The sequence below is a fragment of the Denticeps clupeoides genome, chromosome 17 (genome assembly GCF_900700375.1).
Source record: "Denticeps clupeoides chromosome 17, fDenClu1.1, whole genome shotgun sequence".
Lineage (NCBI taxonomy): Eukaryota > Metazoa > Chordata > Actinopteri > Clupeiformes > Denticipitidae > Denticeps > Denticeps clupeoides.
Genome location: NC_041723.1, coordinates 11,674,278 through 11,691,156, shown reverse-complemented (window position 1 = coordinate 11,691,156; position 16,879 = coordinate 11,674,278). Strand labels below are relative to the sequence as shown.

The 16,879-nt window shown below is 42.2% G+C and overlaps 2 protein-coding genes across 2 annotated transcripts; both read right to left on the bottom strand.

The window, feature by feature from the left end:
• Window positions 1-186: 186 nt before the first annotated feature.
• borcs5 (BLOC-1 related complex subunit 5) lies at window positions 187-3,808 on the bottom strand. Its single transcript, XM_028957715.1, has 4 exons — window positions 3,422-3,808; window positions 2,254-2,397; window positions 2,012-2,169; window positions 187-1,166 (listed from the first exon to the last, which is right to left on the bottom strand). Exons 1-4 carry the CDS (start codon window positions 3,477-3,479, stop codon window positions 939-941), a joined length of 588 nt encoding a protein of 195 aa, XP_028813548.1. The 5' UTR covers window positions 3,480-3,808; the 3' UTR covers window positions 187-938.
• Window positions 3,809-4,266: 458 nt separating this feature from the next.
• smc1b (structural maintenance of chromosomes 1B) lies at window positions 4,267-16,826 on the bottom strand. Its single transcript, XM_028958534.1, has 25 exons — window positions 16,718-16,826; window positions 16,339-16,527; window positions 15,086-15,198; window positions 14,673-14,876; window positions 13,719-13,957; window positions 13,350-13,608; window positions 13,019-13,159; window positions 12,859-12,941; window positions 12,559-12,766; window positions 11,578-11,763; window positions 11,298-11,474; window positions 11,023-11,169; window positions 10,298-10,435; window positions 9,718-9,834; window positions 9,520-9,626; window positions 9,028-9,169; window positions 8,202-8,347; window positions 6,436-6,589; window positions 6,229-6,327; window positions 5,964-6,120; window positions 5,201-5,355; window positions 4,919-5,070; window positions 4,720-4,789; window positions 4,515-4,625; window positions 4,267-4,368 (listed from the first exon to the last, which is right to left on the bottom strand). The coding sequence occupies exons 1-25, from the start codon at window positions 16,824-16,826 to the stop codon at window positions 4,273-4,275; spliced, it is 3,699 nt and encodes a 1,232-aa protein (XP_028814367.1). The 3' UTR covers window positions 4,267-4,272.
• Between the last annotated feature and the right edge of the window lie 53 nt (window positions 16,827-16,879).

The following is a 16,879-nucleotide window of genomic DNA, read 5'->3' as shown; positions in this document are numbered from 1 at the left end:
GCCTGCTGTACCGCTCTTCTGGCACGAGCTCTTTAAAATTCCTTCCATCCCTCCTGCCCAAGAGGACACACAAATAGACCATTAAATGTACAAAGTGTTCATCTGAAGGGGGGGGGGGGTCAGAATAGAAGCAGACGGGAACAATAAAACAGAAAAATTAGGAACTACACCGAAGACCTGGGGAAATGTTATTTGAAGAGGGATTTAATATCACAGAAACACCGTTTGATAAAAATTCTCCCCATGCTTTCCAGTGCTTTCACAATATTGGGTCCACACACACACGGCGGAATTCATTACTCATCTGGTCTCCTGTGGAGTTGCGGCGTTGAGAAACGCCACCAGTCCTTACTCATCACCTGAGACACCAATTTCACGTTCAAGGGGCTAACGGGTCACACACTTCACGGCCACGCGGACTGGTTCTCAAAAGCTGCCGTTTTATTTCCTTCCATGTATATAAAAATAATGCGTGCAGACTCGTCTTTCAGCACAGAAGTGCATCTCGTGAATTCCGCTGTAGGATTTCCAACACGCACAAGACCAGCGGCCCGTGCCAGTGAGGGGCGTGCTGAAGCTAAAAGCTTTGCTTTTCTGAGTTTGTTCTACATTAAAAAGGAACACATGCACTCTATCAAAGCATGACTCAATGGGAAGAAGTAGGTCAAGATCTCAGTTCTATACGGTTTTCGTATCCATATCTATGACAAGACAACATTTTTGTTGGGACAGCCAGTGTTAAGAGTCACCGTCACGTTAATACGGTGATGCTTTAGCTGTATTTGGTGACCTCAGGTGATGGTACAGATCCACACGGCCAGTTCCACAGCAGCAGGCACATTCCTTGGTCACGTCATAATACAATTCTTGCAAGCCGACGACTCCTACGCCCCTACAAAATATAATAAGGGCTGGCAACATCCTGCTGTGGCGGTATTCTATTTCATCTCGCTATCCGGCTTCATGCTGAAGGGTTCCAGCCGTTCACTCTCGGGCAATAGGTTGTTCAGGCGCTCCATCAGCGGTACAGTCTGGTCAATGCCCATCTGAATGCGCCGTAGGATCATGGACATCTCATTCACCTTCTGGATCTGCTCAGCATACTTTGCATATCGCTTCTGTCTATCTTGCATGATGCTGAACAGGGTTTCCACTGAAAGGTCCATCTAATAACACACACATTTAAATTAGACTTATCATTTGATCAGAATGATGCCGTTTCAGAGCAAAGACACATTCCATGATTAAAGACTAGGGCAGGAACAGTCGTGGGATCTGTACTGAACAGCACAGGGGTCCAACATTGGTACACGTTTTTAAACACATACATGTGTGCAATAGTTTATATTTGATTCAAAAACGTTTTTATTAAAACAGAATGTAAAAATTAAGCTTGAAAGAGCTGATCAAGATGTATCATTTGATATACATATCACAATTTTGCCCAAAATGTCCCCAATGATGAACCCATAAGTGATTTAAAGTCATTTCTTTTCGTAATTTTCTAAAGGTGGCGTCAGCCACACAAGTTACTAACAAATAAAACAATGATGTATTTCTTCCCTAAAATATTAATATTTTATTACTGGTTATTTACCAGTAATAAACCAGTAATATACTGAGATAATATCCAATTTTCGTAATATCAAACAAAAGATATTCAGGCAGCATGAACGTTAAACTGGGCGGAGCGACTGAAACGGCAGCAGTGAAACTGTAAAAACAGGCAGCGTTACTGAAAGTCTCACAAGACAAAATGGAAAAGAGCGAGATGAATGTTGTCAAAATTCCCACCTCTTAATTTACACTTCAATGTTGTATTGATTTTGTTTAAATATTTTGGCACAAATGTGACTTGGAATTTTTCTGGCGTCAGGGGTGCGCTGACTGAACACAGACCTTTTTTTTTTTTTTTTTTTTTGCTCACTGTTGCAAATCGAAGTGTCCACGCAGGCGTACGAGATCATGAGACAAGTGAAGGTTCACTCCTCTAGTAAAGAGCCACACACACCTCTTTGATCCTCTTGACAAGAGCATTCTGGTCAAAGGCCACGGCCTCCGCGCACTGGTGTAGGTGCTCCTGATACCGGACACACAGCTGCAGGACCTGTGCCGAGTCCAGTTTCTCCACACAGACGCTGCTGGGAGACGTCTGGCCGCCGAGCACACCTTCATAGAAAGATCATGATGATAAATGATAAAAAAAAAAAAAAAAAAAAAACACACCTGGTGTCGTGCGTCGTGATCCAGCACCTTTCAGCAGGGGCTGGAAGGTGGGGATTTCCTGCAGCTTGATCACGTCGGGGTCGCTGTGGATGTTCCGTAGAGATTGTGTTCCCTGGGCAACCACCACGATGTCGTCCATTTTGGCTCTCTGCTTCGCAGGAGAGGGTGCAGCTAAAAATAAAACAGTGCACACACGTAAAGGGTTAATATCCTTTATTTATGACATACTGGCTGGTATGAAATGTTTTAATAGAATCAAAGCTGCTTGGGAACAGGATGTTCACATGTCATTATGTGAGGACACATGAGACTCAATATTTAAACTGGTGAATTCAACATCGTGATGTGCCCGTCATTGTCTTTCACAGTTTAAAGTTGACACAGAGCTCATATGTCCAAACCAAGTCAAACTATCGCGTATTTACCCAAATGTGGATCCCTGCTGTGATAAATGTGGAAGTGAGGATGTCTCGCTTATCCATATGTATTGGTCGTGTCCTTGAAACATATTGGAGGGAGGTATTTCAAACCCTTTCGTCAGTCCTCAAACAGCGTATAAAACCAAATCCTTTCCAACCAAATTACGCTTTTTGGCATCAGTGATGATGCATGTCTCTTTTTGCCAGATGTGCAGTCTTACTCAGATGGAAAGGGGCTGCTCTTCCCACCCATGCTCAATGGACGAGGGACCTTATGTCCTGTCTAAGCCTCAAAAAGATATGCCACTCAATTAGTGATACCAACATAGAATTTCACAAGATGTGGGGGCGTTCGTGGAGTATTTTACAAGCATTTTTAAAGATCCAGTCTTGTTCTTTTTAATTAACCAATCTGGCATGAGAATGGGGTTATTATGTGGAAATGTTGTTGGGTTTGGAATAGCACTTGTTATTATCATTATTGTTCTTTGGATATGACTAAATTAATAAAAGGTAATGAATAATGCTCTACTGCAATGTTACCTGATCTTTGTATGTAACTCTTTCAGAATTAATTTACTTAGTGAGACCTTTTTTATATTGTTTTTTTTTTTTTGCTGTTGTTGTCATTCCCTTGTTTAAAGCCATTAAAAATATCTTTGAGTTTGTATTGCTTCTCGCACCGATGATGGGTAGACGCTGAAAATTATAATTAGTAGTATTTACATTTTCACTCGGAACTGGCCACGTGACAGCATTGTCGCCCTGCCTTGTACCTGAACCGCCGCAGTCCGGGTGCTTGTGCTCCGAGTCCCCGCTCTGCTCCGCTCCCATGATGAAACCTCAGGTGACGGATCCGCGAGTTCACAGCTCGACAGGACGGCCGGTGTCGCCTAGCTGCCCATTTAACTTCATTAAAGCCCGAAGTCCCCGCTCTTCCAGGCGGCCACTCACTTCTCGATTTCTGTTCCCTTCCGAAAGCTGTAGCAATGGTTTAGCCGGTTAAACAACAAGCAACTTTATTCTGCCTTTATTCTGTTTATTTGCACATTCGCATATATCTACGCATGGTCTAGAGAGTCGCGTTTAATATAAGCGCTGCCCCTGGTCAAGTAGAAATACAGACAGCGGCGCTGACTTCCGCGTCACGTGACGCGACTGTTGTCACCACGTAAACCAATCGCAGTGGACGCCGTGCGTGGTGGTCAAATGGAAAAACGCCTCGGTGTGTGTGGCCATCTGGCGCATCGGAGTAACATATCGACAAGCGCTCGAGTTGATTAATAAAAATCTAATTATGCTGGATTATACACACCTTGTTGTCCTGTGTACGTGTTATCTGAAAAAAAAATGGACATGACTATTCCAACTCAATTCGAACTCTGGAGTTTATTGTTAAATGACAATATATAAAAAGAGACGGAGGCCAGCAAACAAATTAAAGACTGGGGTGCCAGCAACAGAGCACAAATACACAACTACTGAGCCCCTGAACATCCTACTCAAGCGCACAGAGCAACTTACACTTGAATACAAAACAGGCAAATGCATAATGAACAACTCAAAACCTGTTCTTCTTTTAAAACATTAGGAACTAACTGTAACATTAACTACTGCTGCTCGTCTCTCATGTGTCCTGGTCCGTCTCTTTAGCGTCCTCCTCATGAAGCGGATAGGGCCTGAGGTCCACAGAAAGAAGGCGGCTGTACATGCACTGGTTAAACTGGGTGACACGGGGGACATAAACACGGGGCGCATGAGAAAATTGGCAGGATAGCATGAGGACTATGATGGTTCCATGCATAAACAACTACTGGTGCAGCACGCTGACCAACTGAGAGAGTGAAGGGTAACGGTGCGTGGCTCTACCTCAGAGTACACCCCCAGCAGTACGTCAGACCTGGAGTAGAACTCCTCCTTCAGCGAGATCACGATGACCTGGACGTTTTGTGTGGACTGCTCTCTTATGAAACCCGTGACCTGTACCGACAGAGATTACTCATCAATTTTCCAGCCATGGCACGGACAAAAAAAATGAAGCATGTTCAGCGGTATAGTTGTAACTGCGGCTCACCTTCCCAATGTTACTGTTGTCAAGAGCAGCATCAACCTCATCCAGTACAAAGAAAGGTGCTGGGCGGAAGCTAAAGCAGAAACAAGTGGACAGAGAGTCTCTCAAATAGACAATAAATAGAAAAATGTATTTTTCTTTTTACATCAGATGAAGATTTCTCTGAAAATGACCTTGGCTACGAAACATGTGCAGAGATTACCTGTGAATAGCAAAGACCAAAGCTAGTGCTGCAATGGTCTTCTCTCCCCCAGACAGGTTGTCCATGGCCATGAAGCGCTTGCCTGGAGCCACACAGTTATAGTTGATGCCGCCTAAGTACGGTTCGTCCGGATTCTCAGGGCTGAGCATGGCCTGAGGCGAGGCGAAACAAAACAAAAGACATTAGACATCGGTGCATTATAAACCGATTCATACATTATACATTTGTATTTACACCCCTAAACTGCATGTGCATTTTTGAGCACATAAGTGGAAGACTGACCTGGGCACTTTGGTTCCTGCATAGCTTTTTGTAGATCTGATCGATGACGACAGAGACGTGATCAAAGCAGTCACTGAACATACGGAAGCGCTTCGCCTTCACCTGTTCAAACTCCTGGTTGCACTTCTTGGCAACACTGGTGCTTGCTTCAAAAGCTGCATAAAGTGGAGAGGCCAAAGTTTCAAAAAAAGGCACAAATGTTGTCATTTCTATAATTGCCGAGATTTCAATTTCATTGTCACTTCCGCTCCGTACAGGTTAGACATATAGTGAACATAGTGAACATAGTGAACATAGTACATAGTGAAAAGAGACAACGTTTCTCCGGAACCTGGTGCTACACAAAGTTACGGACCGACACAAACAAACCAGGCTACGTAAAGTGCGAACATGGAACATGGGCACTGCACGACATGTAAACAGCGCTAAACCAGTAAAATAAGTGGCAAGTAAGTAAAAGCGGCAAGTAAAGAATGGTGCAAAGATACCGCTTTGCAATAAATTTCACAATTTAAACATAGAAGAGGTAGTGTGTGTGTGTGTGTGTGTGTGTGTGTGTATATGTGTGCCAGTCCAGCCTCTGAGTGCTCAGGTCTCTGAGCTCTTACACAGTCTGGCAGCGAGAACCCGAATGCTTCGGTACCTTTTCCCACATGGAAAAGGAGTGAAGAGTGCATGTGAGGGGTGTGCAGTATTCTTCACAATGCTGATTGCTTTCTGGATGCAGCGTGTGTGGTCAATGTCCATTATGGAGGTTGCGTACCGTCCAACACATCCCGGAAATTCTCTTTCACCTCCTGCATCTTCTCTAGGGCTTTCAGGTTAGGTGGTTTAGATCGATTGATCACTCCTTCCAAAGAGGAAATCACTTCTCTCAGCTTCTGAGCCTCCTTCTCCACGTCCCCATCCTCATCTAAAGCCTAGGTACACACACAGTAATGCTGGCTGGTTAATTATCAATTTGTATCAGTGTGTGCAGCATAAAAGGTTATTTCTGTGTCACTGTCATTCTACACATGAAAGCAGACCTTCAGCTCCTCTTTTAAAGCTCCATAGTCCATCACCATCTGTTCCTCTCGCTCATAGATTTCCAGAGTGCCAGTGGCACTCAACGACTCTGAGTCCAGCTGCAAAAAGACAATTCACCCAGTTATTTTAGTTTTAATATCTCTATGTTCAGTTTAAGTAACAGAATAAAGCTTTTTTTTCCTTCATTTTATGCACCACTGGTTTACCTGCACATCACTGATATCATCCAGTGACCCTGACAGCAGTGTAATGGGGATATTATCAATCTTGCACTCCTGTAGCAGGTTGTGTTTTATCAGCCTCCTCTGTTCTAATGCAGCTTCCAAGGAGATCATCTCCTTCTGCAGCTTCACCAGTTCCCTGACGGACCATTAAAATGGTCAAGAAACGTTTAATGAGATTACCATAACCAGTTAAAAAAAAATGGTGGTACAGGTAACACTGCTACCCAAACACAGGAATGGTTCACAACCGTAGTCCAGGGTTTCTGAAGGTCTAAGGAACCAAATTTATAAATTATTAAGACCTTTCCACTTTAATCAAACTTAAGACCTTGCATCAGTCACCAACTACATTTGTCCAAGAGCCAGAGATTTTCTTGACAGACACTGTGAGGACCAGATGCTCTTCCAGAATACAATAATTGTATTTTAGTATTAATAAAAGTAATATCCAATTATTTGATATGTTAATTGTCCTTACAAATTCCTGATATTTGAATGTTAACAGACTCATATTACCTGTTCTGCACCAAGCAACTGCGATATCATTGGGTTCTAATCTGTGAGTTATTTCCATGTGGCATTACTGACAGATTGAAGGTTTGTTTAATTTGATTCAGAAAGTAAATTAATGAACACTCCCCCCTCACTAGGCTATTCCGGATTCAGAGAAAATGTTAAAAATAGAAGTACAAAAGGAGTACAAAATTTAGCCATCTAGCCCATCAGGGGACCGGATGGAAAGCATATGTGAAAAAGTCCCCCTCCCACACACACACAACCGGAAAATTCCAATCTCTAAAAAGTAAAACACATTTTAGAAATTCACCATATTATTTAGAAAAGTTTAGTCCAAATTATTCTTTTTAAGACCTTTAAACTCCACCTCACCACAGCACATGAGTTAAAGTAGTCAGATTCAGCTCACAGAAGGGTGTCACCTGCACAAAAAACACTTGTGACACTGTGCATGTGACAAACCGCTGTCAAGATTCTTCTCCCTCTACACGCTAGCAAAATGAAACAATTGCGTATTTGCCAGAGCATGTGCTGACAGGGGATGAGATGGTGAAGAGAACAAAGAAATACCACCAGGTCTTTTACGGATTACAGGGCGTCAATGCGGCTTATAAAATGTCAAATAAATCCAGTACCCTGATATTCAAAGAATTTTTTCATTAAAAGCGAAACTGGCATTTAGTTTTCCACCCTGTTCAGGTGATCTTTGAATGGGGCTATGAATTTTCCCATGTCTCGTGTCTTGTGATTTATGCTTATCGTGTTTAAATGTATGTAAACCTGCATATGGTTTTAAGTGCTTTCCTTTCACTCCGGAACCTTGATTCATGTTTTGTTTTGAGATTATGCTAATAAATTGTTGAGGGTTTGATCCTCTGCCACATCCAAACACAGGACTAAGATACACAGTACACAGAGCTGTGAGAAAGTACTTATGTTTTCAAATATCTGGACCTGTGCAAATGCCTGAATATTACTTATTACTGACTTATTACAATTTGAATATTATAATTATGTCTCTGGCATCTCACACATCCTGAATCAATTCAGAAGCAAGAGACTTTGCACAAATCTCCTTCAATGTACAATAATTCACAAATATAAAGTGCTGGGGTGATAACAAGGTTTACCCATCCACTTCCATCCGGAGAGAATGGGCAAGTTTTATTACCCAGGCAGAGAGAGGGGCTCTTACATTTTTATAAGGCCTTGGTGGTCCAACTGATACACACCTGGACTTCTCCTGCTGACTTTTCATATTGTGGTCCAGCTCTGCCTTAGACTCACTGACAACAGACCTCTTCCCTGTCAGCACACTTTGAAGCTCCAGCAGCTTGGACTGGGCCTCATCCACAACACACAGCAGCTTCTTTTCCTCCTGAACCAGAATCAGATGTGCTCTTAAAATCATCATGACTGCCAAATATGTAGCCCATTATGATCCTCTATCTTTCTGAATATTTCCATGTATGTGGCTAGTTTGACTATTTTGGCCAGAAAGACCCAGCTATTCTTTAATCTCATATTACATTTTTGCTGTAATGTAATATGATACATAATCATTTATTCAGTTAAACCCCTGAAGTAGTGGTCTGTGATGGCTTTTATGGCTGGTGAGGCACAATATTCTTCTGGCAGAATGCACACTGGTGCATTATGTTTCATATCCCATCAGCAGTCTTTACAAACACACATGGATATTTGCCTAAGAAAGAATTTTACTTTAATGGATTTGATATGTACACTGAATGTATTCTCTATTTTCTGTTGCAATTCCACAATACAAATGAAAGTATACAGTGGTCATTTGTCACTTCCTATTTTGAATGAAAGGCAAATTTTGTTCTTCTATTCTGGCAAACCGACAGTAAATAAATAAATAAATAAATAAATAAATAAATAGATGGCTGCAGCAACATATGTGCCGATTGCATGCATCAACCCCTGTTGTGTTTCTCCCCTGCAACATCTGTCTCCCCTGACTGCATGTCCCTGCTACTGGTACTCATTCCAACACGAACCATTGATCTATTGAACATAGGTTTTAAATACTTTTACCTCCTTAAATTTAATGATAACCTCATCCTCCTTGCTGATGGAATCCTCCATGTTTTTCAGTTTCTTGCCCTGTTGCTCCAGCTGCCCCTGTTCATACTCCAGCTGTGTTCGGAGACGTGTGCGCTGAGACTCAAACTGCAAGCTGAGCAGAGCAGGGAACGTGTTACAAAGTGATATAAAGTTTTCCTGAACGATCATGGATGAAAAAAGCCTGAAATGGATGTGTCCTGTCACTGCATCAAATTAAACAGATTCCTGTTTAATGTGCTGACCTATAATAAGTCACCTAAAATTGAACTGCGATCTATTCCATAACCAAATATTACAGTCATTTAAGTAATTTACAGTCAAATATGACCAAAACATCATGTAGAATACAATGTTCTTTGTATGATTAGTAGATGAAGTGACATGTGAAGAAGGTTTAGTAGTGAGTACATATGCTGGAACTGTAAAGCTCGGCAGGTGTGCCTGGTCCCTGCAGTGACATACCATTTCCTGTCCAACTCCTGCTGCTGTCTGATGTGCTCCTGTTCGTACTCACGGATATTTGAGACCCCAATATCTAAGCAGAAGTCAGCAAACACCTGGTCCTCTGTCTGAGGAGAGAAGAGGAGAGAAAAGTTCAGCATTATATCACATTATCTGTCTAATAAAAGAGATGGGCGAAAGCTCCACCGGCAGCAGTACCTCATTGATCCTGTCTTTGATTTGTTTCACCTTCCATTCCTTCTGTTCCACACCATTTGTCTGTTCAAGGATCTGGCATTCTAGGTTGGACAGTTCACTCATTAGACGGGATATCTCCTGCAGAATAAACACACATGTATGTGTAAGCGGGGCTGGGCAATATGATCTAAAAATAATATTGCAAAATATTTAAGGTATATCACGATACGAGATATATCTCTATACCACGAAATTTCCTGTACATCACTGCATAAATACTGTATAAATGCTGTATACATTTGTTCATTTGTCATTTTAAGCCATGTTTTCAGTGACTCTGCATTTGTGTTCATTTTTCCTTCCTGCTACAAACTTTTAAATTTATCTTCGGAAGCAAGTCATTCGCCTCCATCTCCAATTAATGTCTCTGAAATCATGTACAAAACATGCATGTGGCAGTTTTCTGGATGTGCAGGTGAGCAGATGTTCGTTTTGAAGTGAACCTCAAAAGTGAAGTACATGCTGTCTGTTTAACAATAACATTTAGGATCTATACTCGATGATCACGATAGTTCGTGACCCTGGTGAAAAGCTGTTCTACCGCCTGGCAAGCAGGGATGGTCCTCTTGTGGAGGGAATCAAGCTCTGTCATGCTGTACTTCAGTCGTGTCTGGATGCCCTGAATTTGAACCCTTGTTTGGCTTAACTCCGCCTCTTTCTGCCTCAAGTTCATCAGGTCCTACAAGTGCACACATACACACACATACCAGGAAGTCAGAAAGAATGAATTACAAAATCCTTTACACACTTAATGGTTTGTTTTAACAAGATTCCCTATTAAAAAAGTTTTCTTACACCATATATAGTGAAAGTGAATTGATTGTGATATACAGCACAGCACACGGTGACACAACACAATGTGTCCTCTGCTTTTAATCATCACCCTTGGTGATCAGTGGGCAGCGATGACAGGCGCCCAGGGAGCAGTGTATGGGGACGGTGCTTTGCTCAGTGGCACTGTGGCAGATTCAAACCGGCAACCTTCTTAATACGGGGCCACTTCCTTAACCACTAGGCCACTTCTGCCACTGGTTATGGGAATCTGTTCCCCCATCAGTGGGTAACACACTCGCCTATGAACCAGACCCAGGTTCAAATCCCACTTACTACCATCCCTGAGCAAGACACTTAACCCTAAGTTGCTCCGGGGGGACTGTCCCTGTAACTACTGGATAAGGGCGTCTGATAAATGCTGTAAATGTAAATGTAGTAAATCATGGCCAGATGTTGTTGCAGCACGGCATGCAGCAGCCCTCACACACTCACCCTCAGCTCTACAGTCAACCTCTCCTTTCTCTCCCTCAATTCGTTCATGTCCTTCTCATCCCAGCGGCAGGCCTTGCTGCGCAGGTGCAAAGAGCCTCCAGAGATCACCCCCGATTTGGAGAACATGGTACCATCCAGCGACACAGTCTGCCCAGAAAAGACAGGGAACAACAATTAAAGTTAACAAAACCACAAAACATTGATTCTGTGCAATGAGGGATAATTCTCAATGTGACATTTTTAACATACAACTAAGGAGATGAGTTCGCACTTACCTTCAACCTTGCTGGCCCATCAAAGGCAACATGCCGTGCCTCTTTTATTGTCTCACACACAAGGGCATTCCCACAGACATACTGCACCACCTTCTTCAGCTGAGTTGCACACTGCACAACATCCACGACCAGTTTAGTACCCCGGATCTCGCGAAGACGCTCATTTAGTGGGGCTACCTGTTAGATCAAATGTTGTGGATACCTGTATATGCTCATGGATATATTTCATTCACAGTCAGACCAGATCACAGCCGGGTAGTTAAGAAACACAGTAACTCACATCCAGGTAATCAATTGGCAGGAAAGTCTCAGGCTCCGCCCTCTCCTGCTTCAAAAATTTTATGCATTCACATGCAACTTTTTCAGAGGTCACCACAATGGCATTCATGTGGTGACCAAAAACTTTGGTGATGGCCAGCTGGAACTTCTTATGGATTGGCTGACATAAATCCACCAAACGACCAATCTGGAATAAGAAACAGATCGATTCAGAAGGTCCACGTCAAAGGCAACATTCTGAGGATCCATAAGGATCCATGTTAATCTTTGCCCTTGTCTACTATAAAGACTAAAAAGACTCTTTTTGAAAATGTGACACATTTAATGTAGTAATTTTGCTTTGGGCAGGTGTCCTGACCTTGTGAGTGCTATCATGGAGTACGCAGTCATGGACAGTGACTGAGTCATTGTCTATGGGTCAAATATGGTCTATTCTAGAAAATATCGCAGTATAATATTATCTAGTAACACATATTGGATTTGGTGATTTTTGATAATGTATCTATTTGACATTTCAGGATAGCAGAAAGCACAGAGACTGAATGTGATGGAAATAACAAATCAACCTGCAAATTTGCCCAGTTGTTTATCCAGAGGATAAAATATGAGCTCTTGAAACCCAACAACATCAATTTAAGTAACCTTGACTTTCTATAGACATGAATTGTATAATGGTAATGGTTACTGTGATGGTTATAGAATATAAATGCTGAAACTAGAAAACCAGAATACTGTTTTTAATATATCTACTGTGTGCTGGACATTACAATAAATATAAGCACACCAGTACTTTTTATGAAAGATACACAAACTGCACTTCAATATTGTGCTATATGTTGTATTTAATAAAATCAATTATATTTGAACAAGATTATATAAAAATGAAATAAAAAAAGAAGCAGATTTGACGCGCAACAAAAATATATAGGATTGAATTGTGATTGTTGAACAATCACCCATTTGTTTTTTGACAGAACAATACCAGTGTATCAGGGTACTGTCTACGAAGGCTCTCCACGGCCTCCTGACGTTTCCGCTGCCGATGACTCTCATGGCTATCCAAACGGGCATTCTGCAGCGCGCCCAGCACCTCACACAGCTCCTTATTCACTTGTTGTCTGCGATCTTTGCCCTGCTCGAGCTCCTCCATCAGGCTGTGCTCCCGCTGACGCAGCTCCTCCAGAGAGGCGCTACAGCAAGATGCCACAGCTATAAACTCAATATCTGTGCCATTAAAGTTCCTTACAGCCAAAATATACAACACACTGAGGTCTTGCCGTACTTGCAGGTGCTGACGTACTCCTTCAGTTTCTCAGCTCTCTTTGTACAGTCTTCCAGCTGTGTCTGACCATTCTTTATGCTGACCTTCAACCATATAAATTTGATTTTAAATCATGATTGTCTTTTTTGTGGCAGCACTGTTATTTTTCTTCTGTGCTTACCTCAACTTCATATTTCCTCCTCTTGTCAACTTCAAGTTTTTCTTGGTCAGCCTTCACCTGCCAGCGCAGTTTCTCGGCCTGCTGACGTAAACCAGCCGCCTGCCTTGTAGCCGACTCTTTCAGCATTCTGTAGCGCTCCAACTGAGCCAGTACACACAAACACACATGCAAGTTTACCTGAATCTTACAGTAAAAGGCATGGAGCTATGCAGTTAACTTTTCACATTGACATCACAGATTCTACAACTTTTATGGATGAATGGATCTTCTCTGTCATTTAGGCTGCTTCAAATGACAGTTAGAGCCTTCTACATGGTCCTACTGTTCTCACCTGGGCCTCTTCCAGATGCACGTCTACCTCTTGTGTGGCTCGATGCACCTCCATCTCTCTCGCATAAGCTTTCCAGGCCCTCTCCAGGTCATCCAGGTCTTTGTGAAGCTCAGTCAAGTCTTGTTTTTTCTGCTCTCTTTGTTTATAGCTCTCATGCAGGCTGGCTCGGTTTGCTTCAGCCTTCCGCTCATGATGGGAGGTGTTCACCTTGGCTTTGATGTACTGAGTCCGTTGATGGCTTAGGTTCTGCTCCTGGACACTAAACGGAAAAAGCACAAGAAATGCATAAATTGATGTAGAGAAAGCACAAAATCAATGTAAATAACGCACAAAACTGCAAACTGATGTATAGAAAGAAGGCACAATCACCGAATCTCTTTCTCAGTCTGCTGCATTTCACGATTCAGGCGTCCATTCTCCTTCTTCTGGACCTTTACCAGTTGCTCCCACTTTTCCACACTCCTCATTTTGGCCGTCACGTCTTCCTGCTTCTCTCTGATGCAGCTAAACAGCTTGAAAACTCTTTGTTCAGTATGGTACATCCGGAAGAGGCTCAGCTGGAGCTTGCTCTGACCAAGTTCATTGAGTAAGGCCTGGTACTTCACCGCCTAACACAAAAACCACAAACGTAACAGAAAATACATTGTCTGTTCACCATAATGAAATTATTGTAAAAATAATTCAATAAAAACCAAATGGCCTTTAATTGGCCACATCACAAGAGCTAGAGGGCAACACAAGGAGCCTTTTCTAAAAATAACGGCAATTTCTCAATTAGTGTGAGGAAACGTCTACGTTCTCCGTAAACAGTCCAAGGTAGCACTGCATGGTTCTTATTACATTCATTTCAGTTAACTCAAGCGACATGTCTCATACTCCTTCTTCCAAAAAATACAAAGAAAGGAAATGGGCAGACCACAACACCCCAGTCATGCACGGGGGGCACCTTCTTCCCCCAAAACGAAAGGGATCCTGTGTCAGGGCTAAATGGTTAAACATGCTATGAATGATTTGTGACATGCTTTGCATGAGACAAAAGGCACTTATGGAAATATTATACAAACATCTTGAAAACATTTTCAAAAATGAGGAGCCTCAGCTATGGATTTCACATGACTTAATGACTATATCAGTTAACGTCCCTATATATTTTACTAAAAGGATACAATAACAATACAATAAAAACAGAATTTTCCCCCGTGTAGTATTCACTCATCCATGCCTGGATTTTTGAGGCGTTGTAGCAACACCACAGCGCCATCTAGCGAGATCTAACAATTAAACCCAACATCTTACTTCCACGTCCATTGCACCTCAACTCACCTCAGTCTTATCTTTGAAGATCTGCTTTCTTTCTGCCACAGCAGATCGCTTCCTGTTAAAATTGAATTGTGTCTCCTCTTTGGCCTTCATCAACGCAGCGTGCTTCGTGTTATATTCCTCAGCCAAATCTACAGAGCTGCTGATGCGTTCAAACATTTTTGTGCGTTCCTTGGCATTCTTCATTGCAATAGTCTCCACAGCACCCTAACAGGGCATATGAGGGCTATTACTAAAACTGTAATGACCGTCTGCTCTTTTCTGAATTATTAAATCAGTATTCAGAAATTACACTAAATTTACATACTTTTCAAAATTATTGCAAGAATCATAACTATTTCAGTTCCAGACGAATACATTTTAACCAGTGAACCTGAGTTTTTAATAGGAACTTCCTCTTAATTCATCGGCCATACCTGGAACACCAGACAGTTCCTGGCTTTAACCACAATGCCAATTTTCTCCAGCTCTACCGTGTATATGGACAGTGTCACATGTTTGCCGTTGATGTAAAAGTCCGAAGAGTCACCTTGAGTAAAACATGTACACACAAAATAATTCATAACATTATAATAACTACCATTCAAAGGTTTTGATAATTTGGGGATTTTTTTTTTTATAAAAAATATTAAGGTTAGTGAAAAATATTAATTGAGAAAATTACTCAACGTTTTGTAATTTATCCAGATTTACTGCAAAAACTCATGACTGATTTTTGCAGATAATGGACGTATCTCTACCACATGTGCAGTACCAAAAGTTTGCACACGCGTTCTCATTTACTTTACTTTACTTTATTTAGCAGACACTTTTCTCCAAAGTGACTTACAAGAGGAAGACACCAGCTATAGTACAGTACAGGCCAGAAAAGTTTGGACACACCTTCTCATTTAATGTGTTTTCTTTATTTTCATGACCATTTACGTTGGTAGATTGTCACTGAAGGCATCAAAACTATGAATGAACACATGTGGAGTTATGTACTTAACAAAAAGTGGAGACCTGACCTCCACAGTCACCGGACCTGAACCCAATCCAGATGGTTTGGGGTGAGCTGGACCGCAGAGTGAAGGCAAAGGGGCCAACAAGTGCTAAACACCTCTGGTGTTGAACTCCTTCAAGACTGTTGGAGAACCATTTCAGGTGACGACCTCTTGAAGCTCATCGAGAGAATGCCAAGAGCGTGCAAAGCAGTAATCAGAGCAAAGAAACTAGAATCTAAAACATGTCTTCAGTTATTTCACCTTTGTTTGTTAAGTACATAACTCCACATGTGTTCATTCATAGTTTTGATGCCTTCAGTGAGAATCTACCAATGAAAATGGTCATGAAAATAAAGAAAACACACTGAATGAGAAGGTGTCCAAACTTTTGGCCTCTACTGTATGCAGATAATCCATTTCAGTACAAGCCATATCCAGCTACCATAGTCATTTACAAAAATAACTGGACAAAACCAATTTAATACACCAAATAATACCTGTTTTCTATCAAAAATGTGGCTATTTCTAAATGACCCATAACGTGTATAGTCCCTCGTCTGTTGGCACAACGTTGAAGAAAAAAACCTTCTAAGAGCCAGTGCTAATGTCAGGTGTTTTACTGCCTTCACGTTTACGGTTGTAGGGGTGTACCGCCACACGGACAAATGTCGGCTTGGTACTCAGACCTGAGACGGTTCTAGAAAAGCGCAGCTCGCCGCCATGTTCGTCGCAGTAGCGCATGGTGACGCTGGCCGACGTGGACGCCGGCCTGCCGATGTGAGCGCCGTGGATGAGGTCTCGGAGGTGCTTCACCCGCAAACTGGACGCCCGTTCTCCCATCACGAAGCCCAGAGCGTCCATCAGGTTGGACTTTCCTGAGAAAAAGACGCCGGTTCTACACCTTCCAGCAACTTCTAGCAATTTCAGTGTACGGCGCTGATTTGTGACCCAAACTTGGCCACTGTGTTTAAAACACCAAATAACACACGCTGGATTCAATCGAAATACAAACTGTACAGAATCACCTCAGTACGTGAACAGAACCATCGCGCTAACTAAACTTACCAGAGCCATTGGTGCCTATTATGCAGTTAAATCTCATAAATGGCCCGATTATTTGCTTTCCCTCCCATGACTTGAAATTTTCCACATCGAGTTGCTTCAAGTATCCCATTTCCCCCCCTACAAACCGGACAATCTCGGTTCTACTCCGAACGAACTAAACCG